Below are 17,219 nucleotides of genomic sequence, written 5' to 3' on the forward strand. Positions count from 1 at the left end.
GATACAGTCTGATAATGACTCCTTTACACATATTCTAATTTTAGAAAAGTCTGTTTTTTCTAAAGTCTAAAACTTTTGTTTTTGTGTGGGGTGACTCAGTCACTGTTCTTATGTTAAACCACACTGACTGATGATCACTGGATCCTAAACTTTCACCTACAGTAATATCTGATACCAAATCTCCATTTGTTAACACTAAATCTAGTATGGCCTCTTTACGAGTTGGCTCCTCAACGACTTGTTTTAGAGACAATCCCAGTAGGGAGTTTAGAATATGTGTGCTCCTGGCACAATCCAAACAGGATTCCCTTTGAACGCAATATAAACCAGACATTATATTTACAAAGTGTCTCTCATATTCTATTTATGGCGCTCTAAAAAAAAAAAAAACATCAACATTTTAACTTCAGAAATTCAATATTGCAAAAATAAATGTGTGCATTTTACTTGCTATACCTACCAATACGCAATATACTAGCACTTTGCCAGAAAGTGCAGACACATGCATGGTATAAATAAACGGTTTTATTGAACTCTGAGCAGCTATATCAATCCCCCTCGCCCCCCACCAGGACCATCATATACTTACCTGTAGGGAGAGAGTACGTCAGGACCCAGAATTTATAGCAGTTACCCAGCATGCGGGGCTCAGACATGTATTTAACCCCCTCTCCAAGTCCTCGCTGAAATTAACTTGTTTCTTTCTTTCTGCCGTGCAGTTTAAGCCCCTAATACAGTTTAGACAATAGAACAGGATGACGCTGCAGTCAACTCCAGCAAAACATCCGACCAAGCCTCGAACTGGATACACGGCTGGGCCTGCAAGCCATTCACCGGCAAGGCTGGATCGAGGCATGGCCGCATTGCGTGCTTAATAAACCCGAGGGGACTTGCCGAATTTAAACAAAAACAGCTGATTGGAAAAGGGGCCGAGTTGGCCTCAGTTTTTTCTCTGGGTGTCAATTCAGCACAAATAAACGGTTGATTACAGTCCGTGAATTTCTTACGTAAAGTATGTAAAATGTTTTTTCCATTTGCCATATTAAGGAATAAACTCACTGAGCAAGGAGTCAGAGACAGCATCCGGGGGGAGTTACTTGAGGACAAAACTTAGACAAGTCACAAGTTGATCATAAACTTCAATTTACTAAAAAAATTAAATAAAATTAGAAATGTTCTCGTACCAGCAGTATTACAGAGCAGCCGATGAGGGCGCAGGCAATGCACTATGTTTACATTCCTCCCCCTTATATGAAACATTTCTTACATACTGTAACGCCAATCAAGGATTCACTCACTAAATGGGAACTATAGACAATTGACAAGAAAAGCACTCGATTTAGGCCAAAATAGCTGGATCATTTTTCCAGTTCGTCTACTCAGGTCTAAAACTTGCAGTTTCCTTTGTGTAATCCGTCTAGTTGGCCAAGACCACCTGTAATCGATTGTCTCCTTCATCCACAGTCTGAGCAGCACAGGATCCGTTATCAGTCTGTATCACTGTTACACAATGCAGCCAGCAGAGTCATTCGTACAACCAGCTGACAGTGCGGAATACATACAGAAAGAGGGAGAACCGTCAGCAGTTTCTGACAAACTGTTTACAGTACGTTCCCAAGGATCGGCTGCGGATTCCAACTCCCACTACGATCTGTTATTCTTAATAAGATGAAAAGCACATTTCTAACCCATCAATAGAGCTCCGACACAATGTCAATCATAGAGATAATCTGTAACGTCAGCTGGTAAGCGGAGACACCTCAAACGTATCATTAAATTAGGTCCGGGTCAGCAACCACAACGGATTAGACTGTCTATAGGAAACCATGAGCGTTTCGGCACACCTACATACTATCAACATTAACGTATTCCCCACACTGCAAAGCATATCGCACTAATGATGGAATGCCCAAATATGCACACACATGTACAGCACTATAGAAGCAATTATTCACACACATGCATGGCACTATAGAAGCAATTATGCACACATGTGTATGGCACTATTGCCCTCTTTATTGGTGGTAAATCTAAAAACAGCTTGCAAAAACTGCAGATCTCTGGTCTGCTGCCTTTGCAATCCCTCCCCTTCTAACCCCGCCCAGACTTCCTGTGACTGTCCAATCACAGACTTCCCAATGCAGCTCAATGAGAAGCCTTTGCGAGACTCTTGGCAATTGCTGCCTCTTGAGTTTAGTTTCAATGAGGGGGTGTAACAAGTTTCATTTATAATAGTGTCAATTTCAATTGAATCTTGAACTTTTTGTGAAACTAAAACAGAGGACACACTCTTCACACTTAAATAGTTTCAACAAACTAAAGTGTTTTAGGCATCCAGAGTGAAAGGAAAAAAGAGTGAGATTATTGAGTCTTTGTGATATGCAATCTGTCAATAAACAGGTGATGGATGGTCCAGGGAACCCCAGGATTTTAATCTTGGCTCGCAAGTGTTATCCGGCTGGCTCAAACCATTCAATCCCCGGAGGGTTGGCCAGAGACATCTCCCTACCCCACTATTCCCTCATTGTTTCAGCATTTGATATGGGCTTCCCAGTAAAGAGAGAATGCTAATCTTTAATAAATACACCTTCCACTGACAGTGTAACGGATCACCTGGCACCCCGACTGAGTACCTCCGTTGATGGATGCTCCTAGTGCTTCCCGAGGGCTACAAGCACTCCACCAGACACCATAAGCACCGCAGACCCCACGAACCGCCGCAGCTTGGTTGGGGTCTCGCCGTCTCCTGCCCACCCTGGATCTACGACCAGGCTCCAGGGGTAAACCTCTCCTCCAAGATAGTGAAGCAGGAACAAGCTCTTACAAGAGCTTAGTAGTGATTACAGCAAGGGAATATGCAGAGCATAGCAATCTCTTGTAGCAGATTCCCCCAATAAGAGACGACACTTCAAATTAAGGGGGTGAAAAAGAACTGACTGTGTTGGCACACCCAGCCTGGTTTTTATTACGGTCTTGCACATACAGGACCGCCCACAGGGAGGTATAAAATAACCAATAAAGTAACAGTTACAAGCCACAGTAAAGTCCTTCCCTCTGCCTGTGATACAATTATCTTACACAATGTGAAATTTAATTATCACAGGCAGAGAAATACAGTTTTTACAAATATACTATAACTTTAAAACTATACATCACATTCACATATAAAATACATATTCACAATCAATCCATTCAGGGGAACAACAGATAAAAAATGGCACGAATCAGACCAGGGGTTCAAAAGTTAGCAAAAGTATTAATAAAACCCACTGCCAGCATGGCTTTCCGGCCCAAACCAGTTTCACAAGAGTCCTCTATCCTGGAGACAATGCTCCATTGAGCACGTTAGCAAAAGACACAAAAATACATAACTCCTATCATACTGAACAGAACGCCCACATTCAACCCATCCCCAGATAGCTTGGATCTGAGCACTCAATATATCCGAACAGCGCTCAGATGCCACGAACACAGTCAAATTACTATGGAGTTTAAGTTTAGCATGGGCTGATGAGAGGGCCATAGTCTTAAAGGGACATACACAGTCCAATATAATTCCATATGCTGCTTAAAGGGCCAGTGGCAGCATAATAAAATGCAGTATGCCCAAATGTTGTACTTGAAGGGCCAAATCTCCCAGGGACCATAATCACAGGGCAGGAGGCGGGCAAGCAGCCCCCTCCAAAAGCTCATGGCAACCTCTGTTAAAGGGGTGAGTTTGCTACAGACAGTATCTATTTCTAGCCAATTATCCCCAATACCCCCTGCTAACACCACCACGTATATTATCTTATGAAATGAAACCAGTTCTGTATTCCCCTAATCTGGGGAACTGCACCTTTTAACAAACAAACCATGAAACTATACGGACTGCCATTTGCAAACTGAACGCAGCCCATTATCGCGCAAGGAATCAGTGAGTGCAGCCCACGCAATAAGGTTCTTACCTTGTCCAACTCGGTTTGATTTCCAAAGAGCTGGTGATAGCGGCGGTATTTTCCTTCGCGGTATTTCGCCATGATAAACGTTTTCCTTTCCAGAGTTCCACTCGAGGCGCTGATGGCTTCACTTGGGGGGACGTTGGCTGCCCAAAACCTGTTACTGACAGCGTTCCCCAGCTCCAGGAACAGCTGTTTGGTGTGAACAAAGCAATTATGGAAAATATTAAACAGAAAAACCTTCAAAAATAACTCAAAAAGAATAACATTATTATTAGATTACAATGAAGCACACAAACTGCTATCTATGAGCTCCAACACTGAATTCATTATTATTGAATTTCTAATCACAAATAAAGGGGTGCAATGATACCAAATATTATATTTTATAATATTATAGTTATTTTATCAGCATTTCCTACTTTTTAAATCGTAAACATTTCACACACAAGGTAACTTGTTTAACTATTGGTAATTTACAGATGAACATATTGCGACTTGGAGCAATGACCTAAAATACTGGAAATTTTCACAAATCCCTTCCTTTTCACAACGGCCTACAAAGTCGATGTGAATGAGACTATGATGTCATCAAACTCACAGTTTGCACTATAGTTAATCAATATCTCACACATACATAGGGGCGATGTAAGTAAGTGAAGCACAATAGTCCCTCCCCATTGGAAAGCAGTGCTTCAATGCTTTCCAATGGAGATTTCACTGACGCTGGATGTCCTTGAGCAGAGTCTAAGAACATCCAGCGTCATTTAGGAGACCAGGTGTCCATTAACATCCAGGAAGTGCCATTAGTGACTGTCTGATTGACAGCCACCAGAGGCAGTCTTCGTCCTGCAAGATAATTATTGCAGTTTCTCTAACACTTACAGGACTAAGGGGACAGGCACACTGCACCAAGACCACTTCAATGAGATCAAATGGTCTGGGTGACTACAGTGTCCCTTTAAGGCCAAAATAGTTAAACTGAACAAACTTTCCAAGTACTCTGTTTCCAGTTCAACAATTCCGGCCCAGAATCATAATCCAAAACGTACTTTGTTTAAGGGACAGTGGGTGGAGATATCTGTGAAGTGGATGGAAGAACAGTCCCATAAATGCATGCCTACCTGCCGCTGGCATTGCAGTGCCAACACATCTTATTGCAAGCCGCAAAACCCAAAGTGAACGAGGAGCTGGAGTTCTTAAATCCATTTGGTAACTGGTCTGGGATTTGTTTTACCAAGAATTATGGCGGTTCTGTATAAGAAGCGGTTCTGGGTCACGGAAAACTGAATGTTCCTGTGGATTGTATCATTGTCTCCACGACATTGACAGCAAACTATCTCAGACACTTCCAGGACAACCCAGACAGCACATCGGGATTCATTCACTCAATGGTCAATTGTAGTGAAATGGAAAAATAAATCTCATATATCTGACCAAAACAGCCTACTTGGAATAATTCAACTCAGTTATGGCCACGGATTAGTTGCTTTAGTCAGATTGTGGAATTCAGTTTCCAGTTACAATTCTCTGTTTAGTGAATAAATCCTGGTGTGATTTATCGGATACACGTTAATCGTAGATTTCCTAAAACTCAAGCGTCTTGGATGAAAATGTCTGTAAAAATACACAAAGCAAAAAACCAACAAACAAAGTAAGCTGCGACAGACCGTAATAGAAGTGAGCTCGCCTTTCAGGTTAATCAGATTTTAACATGAAACCTCCACCAGCTGATTCCAAGAACTTGGTGAGGGGCGAAATGACAGAGGGGAGATCGAACATTCCAAACTCAGACCGTTCTCTTAGATCTTTAACCCTTTATAGACCACGATTCTCGCTCCCTTTACTGTTAATTTAACCATTTATGAGATGGAGAGAAATAGTTCAGGTTTCTATTACGGACCAGATCTATCCCTTCACACCATAATGTGCTCCATACTCCATGCCAGCATTTCAAAGTAGATATATCATAATGAGAGAGCCTGCACCATGGGTGAGGCTCACTTGGCAGCTACTTCCAGACAGTCAGACAGTGCGTGCAGGTAATGTCTTGTCCTGATATAAACGCCAATAACCAGATAATATAAAACATCCGCTCAGCATAGAGGGAGAGGGGGCAATGAAATACTGAACTGGGAGGGTTTTCAACCAGTTTGCTAAATTTAGGGAAAGAACTGCTGAACTCCCCTTATTGTGACCTAAATTTTGGAATTGTAAACTCAGTCTCTAATGTCGAGTTTCCACACATAATTAGTTGTAGCAGAACCCCTTTTTGGCTGTCCCATCTCTTGTTTTACTGTTGGCACTGCAGAGGTTTTTCATGCCTGGAGTACACAGATTTACATTGCACCATCTATGGCCATACTTTGTTCGGTATACGAACAAAGTACCGAACAACCGGACCACCCTGATGTACATTATTCTTGTAATTTACCTCCCTGATCGCTTCTCCTATTCCCTTTGTTAATACGAACACGCTGCTATATTCCCTAGGTGGCTGCCATTTCGGCAGCCGAACACGTGGCGGGGGCCATCTTAACCCCACGAACAGCGGTGTTTGGTCGTCGAGTGTCTGGAACTCAAAACGGACACTCGACTAGCTGAACACCGCTAAGACCTCCAGGATGGCAGAAACTACCGAAAGAAACCCACAAACGGCCCGTCGTTCGGTAGTATGAATCCCACGAACTAGGGGAGTCATCCGGTTACCGACTCCATTATGTGTGGTATAGCCTTTCGAGAGTTTTGGGGCACGAATAGAGACCGACCGCAGGGCCAGATCTCATGGAACTATTTTCGGCATCTTTACCCATGCGGTCGGTCAAAACTTTACCTTCCTATAACTCCCGAACCCCTGGTCTGATCTGAGTGATTTTTGGATATGTTTCTCACCCAGATGAGGGCTACCAGGGGATATCATATTTAACATATATGGGGTACACATATTTGGGGTACATCTGGAAAGTGGGGAAAAGTATGTACAGTATAATCGTATTATCTGTTAGGCTAAGGGGAGGAGATGTGTGGGAGGTAACGTCTGTATGATTGGTGCAATGTGTAATTAATGTGAATCCCTCCCTTGCATGGGAGAATCTCATAAAAGCAGGAATGTTGCCATTAAACTTCAGTTCTACTCCTGATACTGTGTGTCGTCCAGTGATTGGGAAAGGTGATGGGATACTATTGGATTTTATTGCTGACTGTGCTGGATATTCTCTGGGATTTATTACTTGTTCCTGCATCCCCTGGATATATTGGTGGAGTTAAGCTGTGAGAAACCAGCTCTCTGCTACATTAGTTTCCCAGCTTAATGGGTGACATTAAGTAGAGTTGTTTGAGCAGTACAGACATCTGGGAAACATTCATACAAAACCTGTGACAATAAGGCTGACACACGGGGCGAGGGGAGCTGGCAATCAGTAATCACACAAAATAAAGCAAAATAAAGAGAATGTACACGGATTATATGGCATACAACAACCAATGGGGTGGGAGATGATGCAGACTATTATTGGACAAAGAACGTACTCGGTTTGTGTAAGAATTAGCTGTCGTAGAAAGTCATAAAGGACAACGTAAAGATGGTGCCGACCTACAGAAGGACTGTACGTTGAAGTTCAAGTTCAGGATTCAGACACAGTTAGCTGATGGGTCGGGATGGACATGCTTGCTTATTATTGAAGAAGTGTATATATAGGATCTCAGTTATGGACGACTTTCTATACAATAATTGAGGTTTTTTTTAAATGGAGAACTAAAGGAGATGAGATGCCAGATTAAGAATAAGCAAAAAGGGCAAGTTATGAGAAGTAAAAAAGGAAGCGGTAATCTGCAAATACTTAAAGGAACACTGTGGGCACCCAGACCACTTCAGCTCATTGAAGTAGTCTGGGTGCTTTGACCCTTTTGCACTTAGTGCTGCAATGTTAAACATTACAGTTCCAGAGAACTGGGGGCGTTTACGGAATCCAATAGGATATTTGGTCGGCTAGCTGATCCTCACGGACCTCCAGCATCAGATTTTCCCCATAGAAAAGCGTTGAATAATGCTATGGGAAGGTCTAATGCGCGCACTGCCATTGTGGGTGGAGCCTGATCCAGCACCGAGGGACATTGGCGCTGGATTCCGGTAAGTGGCTGAAGGGGTTTTAACCGCAGGTTGCCACCCAGTTAGAATTGGGTCCATGGTGGTGGTCACCAAGCAGCTACCTTACCTCAATCATCTCCTCTGTCCACACTTTATCATCCATCTTCAGACTCCGCACTTTACTGATGCTGGGTCCCAGGCTTCGGTGCTCACCTGGGAAATAAAGCACAGAAGTCACTAAACAGCCAACTTCACAAATGTACACAGACATTACAAAACTGGAAAAAGATTTTACAAAAGTGAAGATGTTTGTCCATGTTGGTCTGTTCTCAACGCACACGAAATCACAGCTAAGCAAATAACCCCCCTTTTATTAAGAAGCTAAAAAAAGATTAGATGCCATTAATTATGAATGAAAGCATTGCCAGAATGGACCATTAAAATATAAATTCTCCAAAACATGAATAAAACAAAAAGGAAGGACAATTATAGATCTGCCTTGCAATCTCTTTAAAAGGCTGTAGTGTAAACTGGAGATACATTAAAATGGATCTGTAATGGAAGAAAGATAAAACGGAGTATAAAACTTTGTGTTCTCTCAAACTGCTAAACCACAAAAAAAACTCAAAACTTTAGGAAACATTTTAACAGCTTTCTCTAACCAAATACCACTAATAATCCCATCATAGAAAGCCGAATACCACTAATAATCCCATCATAGAAAGCCGAATACCACTAATAATCCCATCATAGAAAGCCGAATACCACTAATAATCCCATCATAGAAAGCCGAATACCACTAATAATCCCATCATAGAAAGCCGAATACCACTAATAATGCCATCATAGAAAGCCGAATACCACTAATAATGCCATCATAGAAAGCCGAATACCACTAATAATGCCGTCATAGAAAGCCGAATACCACTAATAATGCCATCATAGAAAGTCGAATACCACTAATAATCCCATCATAGAAAGCCGAATACCACTAATAATGCCATCATAGAAAGTCGAATACCACTAATAATCCCATCATAGAAAGCCGAATACCACTAATAATCCCATCATAGAAAGCCGAAAACCACTAATAATGCCATCATAGAAAGCCGAATACCACTAATAATCCCATCATAGAAAGCCGAATACCACTAAATAATCCCATCAGAGAAAGCCACCACTAATAATGCCATCATAGAAAGCCGAATACCACTAATAATCCCATCATAGAAAGCCGAATACCACTAATAATCCCATCATAGAAAGCCGAATACCACTAATAATGCCATCATAGAAAGCCGAATACCACTAATAATGCCATCATAGAAAGCCGAATACCACTAATAATGCCATCATAGAAAGCCGAATACCACTAATAATGCCATCATAGAAAGCCGAATACCACTAATAATGCCATCATAGAAAGCCGAATACCACTAATAATGCCATCATAGAAAGCCGAATACCACTAATAATCCCATCATAGAAAGTCGAATACCACTAATAATCCCATCATAGAAAGCCGAATACCACTAATAATCCCATCATAGAAAGCCGAATACCACTAATAACCCCATCATAGAAAGCCGAATACCACTAATAATCCCATCATAGAAAGCCGAATACCACTAATAATCCCATCATAGAAAGCCGAATACCACTAATAACCCCATCATAGAAAGCCGAATACCACTAATAATCCCATCATAGAAAGCCGAATACCACTAATAATCCCATCATAGAAAGCCGAATACCACTAATAATCCCATCATAGAAAGCCGAATACCACTAATAATGCCATCATAGAAAGCCGAATACCACTAATAATGCCATCATAGAAAGCCGAATACCACTAATAATCCCATCATAGAAAGCCGAATACCACTAATAATCCCATCATAGAAAGCCGAATACCACTAATAATCCCATCATAGAAAGCCGAATACCACTAATAATCCCATCATAGAAAGCCGAATACCACTAATAATCCCATCATAGAAAGCCGAATACCACTAATAACCCCATCATAGAAAGCCGAATACCACTAATAATCCCATCATAGAAAGCCGAATACCACTAATAATCCCATCATAGAAAGCCGAATACCACTAATAATCCCATCATAGAAAGCCGAATACCACTAATAATCCCATCATAGAAAGCCGAATACCACTAATAATCCCATCATAGAAAGCCGAATACCACTAATAATCCCATCACAGAAAGCCGAATACCACTAATAATCCCATTATAGAAAGCCGAATACCACTAATAATGCCATCATAGAAAGCCGAATACCACTAATAATCCCATCATAGAAAGCCGAATACCACTAATAATGCCATCATAGAAAGCCGAATACCACTAATAATCCCATCATAGAAAGCCGAATACCACTAATAATGCCATCATAGAAAGCCGAATACCACTAATAATGCCATCATAGAAAGCCGAATACCACTAATAATGCCATCATAGAAAGCCGAATACCACTAATAATCCCATCACAGAAAGCCGAAAACCACTAATAATCCCATCATAGAAAGCCTAATACCACTAATAATGCCATCATAGAAAGCCGAATACCACTAATAATCCCATCATAGAAAGCCGAATACCACTAATAATCCCATCATAGAAAGTCGAATACCACTAATAATGCCATCATAGAAAGCCGAATACCACTAATAATGCCATCATAGAAAGCCGAATACCACTAATAATCCCATCATAGAAAGCCGAATACCACTAATAATGCCATCATAGAAAGCCGAATACCACTAATAATCCCATCATAGAAAGCCGAATACCACTAATAATGCCATCATAGAAAGCCGAATACCACTAATAATCCCATCATAGAAAGCCGAATACCACTAATAATCCCATCATATAAAGCCGAATACCACTAATAATCCCATCATAGAAAGCCGAATACCACTAATAATGCCATCATAGAAAGCCGAATACCACTAATAATCCCATCATAGAAAGCCGAATACCACTAATAATCCCATCATAGAAAGCCGAATACCACTAATGATCCCATCATAGAAAGCCGAATACCACTAATAATGCCATCATAGAAAGCCGAATACCACTAATAATCCCATCATAGAAAGCCGAATACCACTAATAATCCCATCATAGAAAGCCGAATACCACTAATAATGCCATCATAGAAAGCCGAATACCACTAATAATCCCATCATAGAAAGCCGAATACCACTAATAATCCCATCATAGAAAGCCGATTACCACTAATAATGCCATCATAGAAAGCCGAATACCACTAATAATCCCATCATAGAAAGCCGAATACCACTAATAATCCCATCATAGAAAGCCGAATACCACTAATAATCCCATCATAGAAAGCCGAATACCACTAATAATCCCATCATAGAAAGTCGAATACCACTAATAATCCCATCATAGAAAGCCGAATACCACTAATAATCCCATCATAGAAAGTCGAATACCACTAATAATGCCATCATAGAAAGCCGAATTACCACTAATAATGACATCATAGAAAGCCGAATACCACTAATAATCCCATCATAGAAAGCCGAATACCACTAATAATGCCATCATAGAAAGCCGAATACCACTAATAATCCCATCATAGAAAGCCGAATACCACTAATAATGCCATCATAGAAAGCCGAATACCACTAATAATCCCATCATAGAAAGTCGAATACCACTAATAATCCCATCATATAAAGCCGAATACCACTAATAATCCCAACATAGACAGCCGAATACCACTAATAATGCCATCATAGAAAGCCGAATACCACTAATAATCCCATCATAGAAAGCCGAATACCACTAATAATCCCATCATAGAAAGCCGAATACCACTAATGATCCCATCATAGAAAGCCGAATACCACTAATAATGCCATCATAGAAAGCCGAATACCACTAATAATCCCATCATAGAAAGCCGAATACCACTAATAATCCCATCATAGAAAGCCGAATACCACTAATAATCCCATCATAGAAAGCCGAATACCACTAATAACCCCATCATAGAAAGCCGAATACCACTAATAATCCCATCATAGAAAGCCGAATACCACTAATAATCCCATCATAGAAAGCCGAATACCACTAATAATCCCATCATAGAAAGCCGAATACCACTAATAATCCCATCATAGAAAGCCGAATACCACTAATAATCCCATCATAGAAAGCCGAATACCACTAATAACCCCATCATAGAAAGCCGAATACCACTAAATAATCTCATCATAGAAAGCCGAATACCACTAATAATCCCATCATAGAAAGCCGAATACCACTAATAATACCATCACAGAAAGCCGAATACCACTAAATAATCTCATCATAGAAAGCCGAATACCACTAAATAATCTCATCATAGAAAGCCGAATACCACTAATAATCCCATCATAGAAAGCCGAATACCACTAATAATCCCATCACAGAAAGCCGAATACCACTAATAATGCCATCATAGAAAGCCGAATACCACTAATAATCCCATCATAGAAAGCCGAATACCACTAATAATCCCATCATAGAAAGCCGAATACCACTAATAACCCCATCATAGAAAGCCGAATACCACTAAATAATCTCATCATAGAAAGCCGAATACCACTAATAATCCCATCATAGAAAGCCGAATACCACTAATAATCCCATCACAGAAAGCCGAATACCACTAATAATCCCATCATAGAAAGCCGAATACCACTAAATAATCTCATCATAGAAAGCCGAATACCACTAATAATCCCATTATAGAAAGCCGAATACCACTAATAATCCCATCACAGAAAGCCGAATACCACTAATAATCCCATCATAGAAAGCCGAATACCACTAATAATGCCATCATAGAAAGCCGAATACCACTAATAATCCCATCATAGAAAGCCGAATACCACTAATAATCCCATCATAGAAAGCCGCATACCACTAATAATCCCATCATAGAAAGCCGAATACCACTAATAATCCCATCATAGAAAGCCGAATACCACTAATAACCCCATCATAGAAAGCCGAATACCACTAAATAATCTCATCATAGAAAGCCGAATACCACTAATAACCCCATCATAGAAAGCCGAATACCACTAAATAATCTCATCATAGAAAGCCGAATACCACTAATAATCCCATCATAGAAAGCCGAATACCACTAATAATACCATCATAGAAAGCCGAATACCACTAATAACCCCATCATAGAAAGCCGAATACCACTAAATAATCTCATCATAGAAAGCCGAATACCACTAATAATCCCATCATAGAAAGCCGAATACCACTAATAATACCATCACAGAAAGCCGAATACCACTAAATAATCTCATCATAGAAAGCCGAATACCACTAAATAATCTCATCATAGAAAGCCGAATACCACTAATAATCCCATCATAGAAAGCCGAATACCACTAATAATGCCATCATAGAAAGCCGAATACCACTAATAATCCCATCATAGAAAGCCGAATACCACTAATAACCCCATCACAGAAAGCCGAATACCACTAATAATCCCATCATAGAAAGCCGAATACCACTAAATAATCTCATCATAGAAAGCCGAATACCAATAATAATCTCATCATAGAAAGCCGAATACCACTAATAATCCCATCATAGAAAGCCGAATACCACTAATAATCCCATCATAGAAAGCCGAATACCACTAATAATCCCATCACAGAAAGCCGAATACCACTAATAATCCCATCATAGAAAGCCGAATACCACTAAATAATCTCATCATAGAAAGCCGAATACCAATAATAATCCCATTATAGAAAGCCGAATACCACTAATAATGCCATCATAGAAAGCCGAATACCACTAATAATCCCATCATAGAAAGCCGAATACCACTAATAATCCCATCATAGAAAGCCGCATACCACTAATAATCCCATCATAGAAAGCCGAATACCACTAATAATCCCATCATAGAAAGCCGAATACCACTAATACTCCCATCATAGAAAGCCGAATACCACTAATAATCCCATCATAGAAAGCCGAATACCACTAATAATCCCATCATAGAAAGCCGAATACCACTAATACTCCCATCATAGAAAGCCGAATACCACTAATACTCCCATCATAGAAAGCCGAATACCACTAATAATCCCATCATAGAAAGCCGAATACCACTAATAATCCCATCATAGAAAGCCGAATACCACTAATAATCCCATCATAGAAAGCCGAATACCACTAATAATCCCATCATAGAAAGCCGAATACCACTAATAATCCCATCACAGAAAGCCGAATACCACTAATAATCCCATCATAGAAAGCCGAATACCACTAAATAATCTCATCATAGAAAGCCGAATACCACTAATAATCCCATTATAGAAAGCCGAATACCACTAATAATCCCATCACAGAAAGCTGAATACCACTAATAATCCCATCATAGAAAGCCGAATACCACTAATAATGCCATCATAGAAAGCCGAATACCACTAATAATCCCATCATAGAAAGCCGAATATCACTAATAATCCCATCCTAGAAAGCCGCATACCACTAATAATCCCATCATAGAAAGCCGAATACCACTAATAATCCCATCATAGAAAGCCGAATACCACTAATAACCCCATCATAGAAAGCCGAATACCACTAATAATCCCATCATAGAAAGCCGAATACCACTAATAATCCCATCATAGAAAGCCGAATACCACTAATAATCCCATCATAGAAAGCCGAATACCACTAATAATCCCATCATAGAAAGCCGAATACCACTAATAATCCCATCATAGAAAGCCGAATACCACTAATAATCCCATCATAGAAAGCCGAATACCACTAATAACCCCATCATAGAAAGCCGAATACCACTAAATAATCTCATCATAGAAAGCCGAATACCACTAATAATCCCATCATAGAAAGCCGAATACCACTAATAATACCATCACAGAAAGCCGAATACCACTAAATAATCTCATCATAGAAAGCCGAATACCACTAAATAATCTCATCATAGAAAGCCGAATACCACTAAATAATCTCATCATAGAAAGCCGAATACCACTAATAATCCCATCACAGAAAGCCGAATACCACTAATAATGCCATCATAGAAAGCCGAATACCACTAATAATCCCATCATAGAAAGCCGAATACCACTAATAATCCCATCATAGAAAGCCGAATACCACTAATAACCCCATCATAGAAAGCCGAATACCACTAAATAATCTCATCATAGAAAGCCGAATACCACTAATAATCCCATCATAGAAAGCCGAATACCACTAATAATCCCATCACAGAAAGCCGAATACCACTAATAATCCCATCATAGAAAGCCGAATACCACTAAATAATCTCATCATAGAAAGCCGAATACCACTAATAATCCCATTATAGAAAGCCGAATACCACTAATAATCCCATCACAGAAAGCCGAATACCACTAATAATCCCATCATAGAAAGCCGAATACCACTAATAATGCCATCATAGAAAGCCGAATACCACTAATAATCCCATCATAGAAAGCCGAATACCACTAATAATCCCATCATAGAAAGCCGCATACCACTAATAATCCCATCATAGAAAGCCGAATACCACTAATAATCCCATCATAGAAAGCCGAATACCACTAATAACCCCATCATAGAAAGCCGAATACCACTAAATAATCTCATCATAGAAAGCCGAATACCACTAATAATCCCATCATAGAAAGCCAAATACCACTAATAATCCCATCATAGAAAGCCGAATACCACTAATAATCCCATCATAGAAAGCCGAATACCACTAATAATCCCATCATAGAAAGCCGAATACCACTAATAACCCCATCATAGAAAGCCGAATACCACTAAATAATCTCATCATAGAAAGCCGAATACCACTAATAATCCCATCATAGAAAGCCGAATACCACTAATAATACCATCACAGAAAGCCGAATACCACTAAATAATCTCATCATAGAAAGCCGAATACCACTAAATAATCTCATCATAGAAAGCCGAATACCACTAATAATCCCATCACAGAAAGCCGAATACCACTAATAATCCCATCATAGAAAGCCGAATACCACTAATAATGCCATCATAGAAAGCCGAATACCACTAATAATCCCATCATAGAAAGCCGAATACCACTAATAACCCCATCATAGAAAGCCGAATACCACTAAATAATCTCATCATAGAAAGCCGAATACCACTAATAATCCCATCATAGAAAGCCGAATACCACTAATAATCCCATCATAGAAAGCCGAATACCACTAATAATCCCATCACAGAAAGCCGAATACCACTAATAATCCCATCATAGAAAGCCGAATACCACTAAATAATCTCATCATAGAAAGCCGAATACCAATAATAATCCCATTATAGAAAGCCGAATACCACTAATAATGCCATCATAGAAAGCCGAATACCACTAATAATCCCATCATAGAAAGCCGAATACCACTAATAATCCCATCATAGAAAGCCGCATACCACTAATAATCCCATCATAGAAAGTCGAATACCACTAATAATCCCATCATAGAAAGCCGAATACCACTAATACTCCCATCATAGAAAGCCGAATACCACTAATAATCCCATCATAGAAAGCCGAATACCACTAATAATCCCATCATAGAAAGCCGAATACCACTAATACTCCCATCATAGAAAGCCGAATACCACTAATACTCCCATCATAGAAAGCCGAATACCACTAATAATCCCATCATAGAAAGCCGAATACCACTAATAATCCCATCATAGAAAGCCGAATACCACTAATAATCCCATCATAGAAAGCCGAATACCACTAATAATCCCATCATAGAAAGCCGAATACCACTAATAATCCCATCACAGAAAGCCGAATACCACTAATAATCCCATCATAGAAAGCCGAATACCACTAAATAATCTCATCATAGAAAGCCGAATACCACTAATAATCCCATTATAGAAAGCCGAATACCACTAATAATCCCATCACAGAAAGCTGAATACCACTAATAATCCCATCATAGAAAGCCGAATACCACTAATAATGCCATCATAGAAAGCCGAATACCACTAATAATCCCATCATAGAAAGCCGAATATCACTAATAATCCCATCCTAGAAAGCCGCATACCACCAATAATCCCATCATAGA

General features: G+C 39.9%; 1 protein-coding gene across 8 annotated transcripts in view; it reads right to left on the reverse strand.

Annotated features, from left to right (window-relative positions):
* Nucleotides 1–17,219, reverse strand: part of ARAP1 (ArfGAP with RhoGAP domain, ankyrin repeat and PH domain 1) — a 304,736-nt gene that overhangs the window by 129,890 nt on the left and 157,627 nt on the right. For all 8 annotated transcript variants that reach the window (XM_063432734.1, XM_063432703.1, XM_063432716.1 and 5 more), the window contains 2 exons: nucleotides 8,153–8,238; nucleotides 3,948–4,130 (listed from right to left, as the gene is read on the reverse strand). In XM_063432734.1, coding sequence (XP_063288804.1) covers nucleotides 3,948–4,130; nucleotides 8,153–8,238 — 269 coding nt within the window. The remainder of the gene's footprint in view (nucleotides 1–3,947; nucleotides 4,131–8,152; nucleotides 8,239–17,219) is intronic.

The sequence above is a fragment of the Pelobates fuscus genome, chromosome 1, assembly GCF_036172605.1.
Source record: "Pelobates fuscus isolate aPelFus1 chromosome 1, aPelFus1.pri, whole genome shotgun sequence".
NCBI classification, from domain to species: domain Eukaryota; kingdom Metazoa; phylum Chordata; class Amphibia; order Anura; family Pelobatidae; genus Pelobates; species Pelobates fuscus.